Source organism: Gastrolobium bilobum, unplaced genomic scaffold (genome assembly GCF_033153095.1).
Source record: "Gastrolobium bilobum isolate Gb01-03AN ecotype WA unplaced genomic scaffold, APGP_CSIRO_Gbil_v1 utg713, whole genome shotgun sequence".
Taxonomy (NCBI): Eukaryota; Viridiplantae; Streptophyta; class Magnoliopsida; order Fabales; family Fabaceae; genus Gastrolobium; species Gastrolobium bilobum.
In genome coordinates, this window is record NW_026897492.1 from 191,637 (window position 1) to 199,961 (window position 8,325).

General features: G+C 32.9%; 1 protein-coding gene across 1 annotated transcript; it reads right to left on the reverse strand.

Annotated features, from left to right (window-relative positions):
• Nucleotides 1-5,802: 5,802 nt before the first annotated feature.
• LOC133307372 (zinc finger protein WIP2-like) lies at nucleotides 5,803-7,917 on the reverse strand. The gene is made up of 2 exons (XM_061507873.1): nucleotides 7,363-7,917; nucleotides 5,803-6,296 (listed from the first exon to the last, which is right to left on the reverse strand). The coding sequence occupies exons 1-2, from the start codon at nucleotides 7,915-7,917 to the stop codon at nucleotides 5,856-5,858; spliced, it is 996 nt and encodes a 331-aa protein (XP_061363857.1). The 3' UTR covers nucleotides 5,803-5,855.
• Between the last annotated feature and the right edge of the window lie 408 nt (nucleotides 7,918-8,325).

Consider the following 8,325-nt stretch of genomic DNA (forward strand, 5'->3'; position numbering starts at 1 on the left):
TATATAGGAAAAAATATTTCTCTGGCAACTTGAGATAAGTTTATCTACGGCCACCCAAAAACTACGTCGTTTTATTTATTTATTTCCTTATATTAATTGATTCACCTTTGAATGATTATGATTCCCTTTTTCTCTCTTCCTTTTATCACCATTAATCAATCTTTGTACGGTTATGATTTAGTAGTCAGAGATAAAACTATCTCAAACAGCTTGAGAAACGATAAGTCCACATATATATACAGTGGTGGAGCCAGGCTCAAATTTGAGCCCGGGCCAAAAAATTATACGTGTATTTATTTTCTTAATTTTAGCTAGTTCATATAATAATACATTTAAATTAGGGAATGATCCATTTACAAATTTTTATTATAAATTTTTTCAAATTATACTATATAATCCCGAAAGTACATAGTGTAATCTAGAGCCCGTTTGTTTGACCTTCTCAAAAAAGTAATTTTTATCTCTTCCTTATTTTAGAAGTATTTTTTTACAAAAGTTAAAGTTATTTATATTTTTATAAAAATATTTAGTTTTTGAAAAAAATATTTGGCTTTTAACTTTTTTTTTCTAGAAGTTAAAATTTTTAGCTTCTGAAAAAAGTAGATTTTTGACATTTTTTGTGACTTCTACTTTTTTTAAAAGCAGACATCTAAACAAACTAAAAATGAGAAGTGCTTTTTTTAAAGAAAAAAAGAAGCTTTTGAAGAAAAAAAAGCTCATCCAAACGGGCCCCTAGTGTATTTCTGGGGTACATAATATAGTTTGTAAATAAAAAATTTGTCAATATAACCTTCCCTATTTAAATTATATTAAATACAGAGCACCTGAGGAGGCAGTCCTAAGAAGAATTATAATTTAATTAAATATTTTTTAATTTTACTAAATTTTTTTTTTTATATATAAGTGAAAATTGAACACATAACCTAATACAACTTACCCAAATCTCTTACCAAAAATATTTTAAGTTTTAGATAGGGCCAAATTACAAATTGTAGCCCGGGCCAAATTATAATTTTAACTCGAGCCAAATTATAATTAATTACATAATTATATATAATAACTTAATAAGTATATATAATTTGTTAAAATTTAGCTCGGGCCGAGGCCACACCCACGATCTATGTGACGCCGCCACTATATATATATATATACTAAAGTGGAAAGCAGCATGCACTCTTGGATGAAACGTCATTTTATCCTTAAATATAATTGTATTCTACAAGTATTTGTATGTGCCTTCATTGATCTGAGCTATTAAGGGGACAAAATTGTAGGGCTGGCAATACGGGCCAGCCCTCCTCGGCCCGCCATTGGCCCGTCCAAAATGGGCTGGTCCGTCCTGGCCCGTTTTGACAAAATGGGTTGAATTAAGCAACCTGTCCCAGTTTATAAGTGAGGTGACGGGCTACGTGCCAACCCGCCTAAACTAAAAAAAATCATAAAATTAAAATACAAAAAATTAAATTTTGCATAAAAACACATAAAAAAATCTGCATAAAATCCTAATGTGCATATGAAACCAAGAAGACTATTGTTTAATAATTTGCATATAAATATGCATCTTTCAATCCAAAAATAATAATAAAAAAATAAAATCATATCTGGGTAAAACAGAATAACAAAACAAGTAACAAAGTGTTGTATGAGCAGTTCTCAACAATTCAAAAAAACCACTTGCATGCAAAGAAATCTAAGGCACGAAGCTACATAACAAAAGGGTAACCTAAAAAAAAAGGGCTTGTCGGGCTAACCCGTCCCGTGGCGGGCTGATCTTGATGGGCTGGCGGATTTGACAGGGTGAGTTTTTTGGGCTAGTGGGTTGAAAAATTCAACCCATCCTGTCCCGTTTGGCGGGCAGAACGGGCCAGCCCAGCAGGCTCAGCCGATTTTGCCTGCCCTTACAAAATTGTCCCAGAAGGATAGAAAATTAAGCATAATGCAAATTTTTTTTCTTGAGCTTTATTTAGATATATGTTCTCTCTGTCTATCGCTTTCAAATAATGGCACCAAGAACTTAATAGTAATCTCGTGCCCTACTTATCCCATTGGCCATTGCTAACTCACAAGATGGGTGGATTTGGACACAATATACAAAAAGAACTTTATTCGATAGATATTGTTCTCGCAATTGTCTCCAAGTTCGTAATATTTCTCCACAATTGGACAAGAACAGAAGAAAGTTACAGTAAAAAGGCAAATCCAGAATGTATACATAACCTCATTTATCAGTCTACAATACCTGCGGGTGATGAATATTCCATCATAGTTGATCATTTTGTTGCCCCTACATTTTTCTATTATACATGACGAAACCAAATTTGTTTTATGAAAAATAGAAAAAATAACTAAATAAATAAACTTGTTAACGTCTACAAGGTTCCGTCACATCTGTCTTTGTTAAGCTGACAGGTTTGTGCTTATCATGGGGATGTTGTGACAGATTGACGTTACACTGTATACCATGGATAACAAGAAAAGAATCGCATAATTAGTTATCGTTTTCATCACCCATTTTTTACTGTTCTGTTCAATCTGTAATGTAAAGTAAAATTGCGCCATATTGAAACAACCCTGGTAACACTAGTCATCCGTTGCCAATACTTACTGCTTCTTGAAGTTTATTAAAGCAATTAATTTTGAGTAAATTTTTTTTTGATTCTCAGCAAATTTATTTCAAAATGCTCGCTTTATTCCCTAGCAAATAAAAAGTCTATTCGTGGTCCTACAAAATTTAAGATGAACCCATTAAGTTGAAATAGTGGTCTCTCACAAATTCAAAAAAGACCTACATTAGTTAGTCCCTCAAAAGGACTAAGATGAATCCATTTTGAATTTTATAGAGACCACGAATAGCCTTTTTATTTGCTAGGAACTAAATCGGGCATAGTAAAATTTACTGAGAACTGAAAATGATATTTACTCGTTAATTTAACGTAAAAGTGTAAAATAATAAGTGATGTCATATATTTAACAAACCTTCTCACTTAATAGTTTTTTGAACTTGAAGTATATGGATAATATACATATATATTTCTTTTGAACTTGAAGTATATATATTTTTTTTATCCTCAGCAAATTTATTTCAAAATGCTCGCTTTATTCCCTAGCAAATAAAAAGTCTATTCGTGGTCCTACAAAATTTAAGATGAACCCATTTAGTTGAAATAGTGGTCTCTCACAAATTCAAAAAAGACCTACATTAGTTAGTCCCTCAAAAGGACTAAGATGAATCCATTTTGAATTTTATAGAGACCACGAATAGCCTTTTTATTTGCTAGGAACTAAATCGGGCATAGTAAAATTTACTGAGAACTGAAAATGATATTTACTCGTTAATTTAACGTAAAAGTGTAAAATAATAAGTGATGTCATATATTTAACAAACCTTCTCACTTAATAGTTTTTTGAACTTGAAGTATATGGATAATATACATATATATTTCTTTTGAACTTGAAGTATATTTTTTTTTTGATCCTCAGCAAATTTATTTCAAAATGCTCGCTTTATTCCCTAGCAAATAAAAAGTCTATTCGTGGTCCTACAAAATTTAAGATGAACCCATTTAGTTGAAATAGTGGTCTCTTACAAATTCAAAAAAGACCTACATTAGTTAGTCCCTCAAAAGGACTAAGATGAATCCATTTTGAATTTTATAGAGACCACGAATAGCCTTTTTATTTGCAAGGAACTAAAGCGGGCATAGTAAAATTTACTGAGAACTGAAAATGATGTTTACTCGTTAATTTAACGTAAAAGTGTAAAATAATAAGTGATGTCATATATTTAACAAACCTTCTCACTTAATAGTTTTTTGAACTTGAAGTATATGGATAATATACATATATATTTCTTTTCTTTTTTTTCATTTAAGAGGAGGGCGTGGTTGGAACTCATGATCACCGGTTACACATTTTAATATTTTTTTATATTAATTTGATTCGAATCATAAAAGATTTTATGAGTAGCGAAATTTTATCTATCAAATTTTAACATAATTCCAAAGTGCTCAAATTCGAGACCACCTTAATATCTTTGATATCATTTAATATTACCAATTTAATTCAATAATTTAAGCTGGTAGCCGATGTCATATCTCTAACAAAGTGCGAGCGAAAAAAAGATGGAAAGAAAATTCACCCAAAAGAAAGAAAGAAAGGAAAAAACACAAGGGTGAAATAAGAGAGAGAGAGAAGATAGAGACAGGGAACGTGGAGTCCCGTTTTTGTTGGTTGGGCTCATCAGGGAAATAGACAGAAGAGTGAAGCCACGCTACAATTCATACTCTGAATGTGTTGTACTTTGAAATGACATTTCAAGAAGCTCTGACCTTATTTCCCTGAGAACTCTGAAGACACAAAGCTGCAATCAAGATCCAATGCATCCCTTCCAAGTTCCAAACCTGAATTCGCAATATTATATATAATATTAAATGCTTATGCTATGATTGCATTCCATCTTCTAGTTTCCTTTTCTTTTTATTTTTTATTTTTTTTTCAGATTTCAAAATATTTAATAAATTAAGAGAAAAAGAATTAAAGAAATAAGCTTTATTCTTAAAAAGCTAATAATTTTCATCGAAATCATTATGGTGAGTCCAAACATAGTATTTGATCGGTCCATCATGATGGACATAGCAAAAGGGACATAGTAGCATCATACGAGTCATAAAGCTGATCAGTGACAGGCTCAAAAGCTTCCGGCAACTGCATTTGCACATACAGCTCCTTATATTAATCCTTTTTTATTTTATTCTAAAGTTTACTGCGCACCTTCACTTGTAAATGAAACATCACCCGTACCCGTAACGTGGATAAATTAACTTACACAAACTTTGGAAACTTCTCAGCAATTTACACGATTTTGTTTAAAGTTCAAACATACACGTAAGTTCCTTTGCAACACAAATTAAGTAATAAGCACAATATTACTACCATTAGTGCCTCAATTAATAATGGATCTAGATTCTAGGCGGCTTCTGATTTGGTGTTATTAGTATCTTACCATTAGAAATGAGTGAGTGAGCATAAGGCTAGAACTACTAACGTTGCATGAATCTCCACACCTTTCTTAAATGAAGATGCTTTTGGTGTTGACCATATCAAAATCTTCGCAGACCACCTTGAATCTTGAAATATATATACGGTTAGAACATATATTTTATGAGAAAAGTTATATTTATAAACCTTTTGTTTACAAACTCTTACGAACTACGTTATGTCTGACCGGTAATACACTCTTGAGTAGAGTATTACCAATCAGACATAATGTAATTTGTAAGTTTGTAAAAAAAAAAATTATCAATATAATCCTACTCTTTTTTTAAATCTCAGGGTGGCACGTAAAAGCGAGCTCTAACAAGGAGCGAATTGTTGGCAATTTGATAATAATAACAAAAACCTTCGCACTCTATCCTATAGATGGGTGGGAACACCCATGATAAATAAATAAAAAATACATTTTAAAGTTTTGTTGAAGAAGTATAATATAAAACAATAAATACATAGTTCATCAAACAATTAAGCTTTTTCGTTGAATTAATTCTTTACGTGACATCAGAGCCTGTTAATTCGATAATTGTCTATCTTCAAGCCTAATGAGCTATGTGTGAGGAGGAAAGAGAGAAGGAAGGAGAAACCGGATCCAAAATGATAAGAGGAAAATTTGCCGCAATCTTAATTAGTATGCAATATGAAATACCAAGACAAAACGAAATTAAAAAAGAAGAAAAAACTTAGGGAGTGGGGGACGGATCAGAATTCACTAGTCTTGGTAGAGTCTAATTAGTCAACAATATAATTAGTTCGAAACATGAGAATCCTCAGTTGTCTTGTCTTTATAGTTGAAAACACATTAACTATGAGCGGAAAGATTCATTTTCTTGCTCAATTTCAGAGCCAGCTTCATCATCTTGATCAAAACAGTCGATTCCATAAGCTTTATGTTCATGTCCAAATGCCTTGATATGATCTTTAAGAGATCTTTTGTGCTTAAAATCTGACCCACAAGAGCAATACCAGAGCTTCCCACAGTTCTTCTCATGAGTTCTCCAATCACCTCTTACAGCAAATGCTTTGCAACATTTTCTACACATGAAAGGCTTGATTCCGTGCTTTCTCTTATAATGAGTTTGAAGAGTTCTAAAGTCTTTGAGTGGTTTTGCTCTTGGATGATCAATATTGTTCTTGCATCCCTGTGCACAGCAATAGCAAGGAAGTCTAAGCATAGCTGTTGGCTGTGTTCCCCTTAGAGATTCTGGCCCCTTTCTATATTGAGATCCATGTCCCCACATATGCATCTGTTAGATTTTTTAAAGCAGTATCATGTAAGAGCAAATAATTAGTTGTAAAGAGAAATGGAGAAGAATAAAGTCACTAACACTCACTCACGTACAGAAGCAAATCTTTGGTACTATCGATAAGGTCCAAAAGTTTCTTAACTGTGAAAATGCATTTGTTTCTAGCTCAGTCTTTCTTACATAGCATGTTATTTTGTTAAGATTAAGAATTATTATTATCATTATTTTTTTACCATGATGGCCAAGTCAGGAGCCGCGTCCTTTTCAACATGTTTCAATACTTCTAAGTCGCCTATGGTCTAGGATTAAAGAAAAAAGGTGACAGTGTAGGGCATCCTAATAAAGAAGTAGTTCCGGAAACCCAACAAGGGAATATTGTACAGCTATTTATGTTTATTTTTTATGGAGATGAAAAATAATATCCATTCTATCTGTATTGTACTATAGTTTGAAAATTAATTGATGTTGTTTCATTTAATGTCTCCTTATTTTTGTTTTAACATTGTTCTTGCACGTATAAACTTAAGATTAAATGTAATATAATAGTGATCAATTGCCAGTTTTAGATACCTTGCCATTTTCTATCTAATACAAATTAACACTTTGAAGGTCCAAAAAGTGGTTGCCTTAAATAACACTTTCATTTTTATCTATTCCACTGCAAAAGGAGCATGTATGTATAACAGTTAAGAGCTCAAGATAAAAAGGAAAGGGCATGCAATAGTAGGCACAGGGCAAAACCCTAAATTAAACACATACTCAAATGCCAGTACTTCCATGAATTTAAGACAAGATTTATATGTGAAAACTTGAAGTGAGATTATAAAAGAAGAGTATAGCTAAAGGATATACAGAAATGAACATTTTCTTTTTCCAGCAAAATTTCCACAAAAGTAAGATCTGGGAAAGTAGGAGGAAAAAAAAGGGAAAAAGAAAAGAAAGAAAAGACAGTCATTTTGTTTGTTTCTTTCTTTCTATGATCCATCCTTAATTAATGTGCTAATTATTTCATCTTGCCCCTAGATAGGAATCATTTTCAAGATGATAATTAAAAGGCAACAAATACCTGCATGTTGTTGTATCTGTTGAACGTCTTGAAACAAAGGGGGCATGAGAACTGTGTTGGACCAATCAGAATTTGAGCAGGGGTAGGGATCCAATACTGGCCCCTGTTAATTTTAGTTGATGGATACTCAGAAGCAACGGTGACCTTCTCTTCTTTTTCTGAAATATCAGTTGAGTATATATTTGAAGCTAAATCAGCTGAACTTGTGCTTGGAAGCCCTAAGTGCAAAGCCACCGTTACAGTATCATCATCCAAAGAGCAAGATGATATGCTTAGTTCTTTCTCCTTGTGCACTTCCATGGCACTGAAGGAAGATTCAAGATCTTCACGTCTTGCAGGGCTTAGGTTAAGGAGAGGAAGGGCTTCTCTTAGAGGAGGAGAGGAGGGTGAAGATTGATACTGAGTAAAAGAGATGCCACTTGTGCAGTTATGATAACTAGAAGGAAAAAAGAATGGTGGGTTGGAGCATGGTGATGAAGAAGAGAAGAGGCATGGAGAATTGAGGTCAAACCAATAACCATTGAATGAGTCATTGGAGCAGTAGGGATCAGTCATGATGAGAGGTGGAAAAGGAAGGCTATATGATCAAGTAGAAAGGATTAGGTTATTATAGACAACACAGGAAAGGAAATTATAAAGGGAAGGTAAGAGGGTGTAGGGTAGTGGAGGGAGAGAGATAAAGGTGAGAAAAAGATAAGTTTGAGAGTTAACAAAATAACCATAATGAATGAGTCAGGATGAAGAGTTAAAAGATGTGTAGAAATCCAATGTTGGTAAAGCAAACCCAATAAAGTAAAAAAAAGGGAGACAAGAAATCACTTGCGAAGTGTGACTTAACAATGGACAAAAAAATATGCTAAAGCAAAATGGTAAAAGAGAGAGAGAGAGTGGGAAAAAGTCAGGTCGTAGAGAAGGAGATGATGAGATTATCTTGGGACTTGAAAGAAGGTTTATACCAACAGT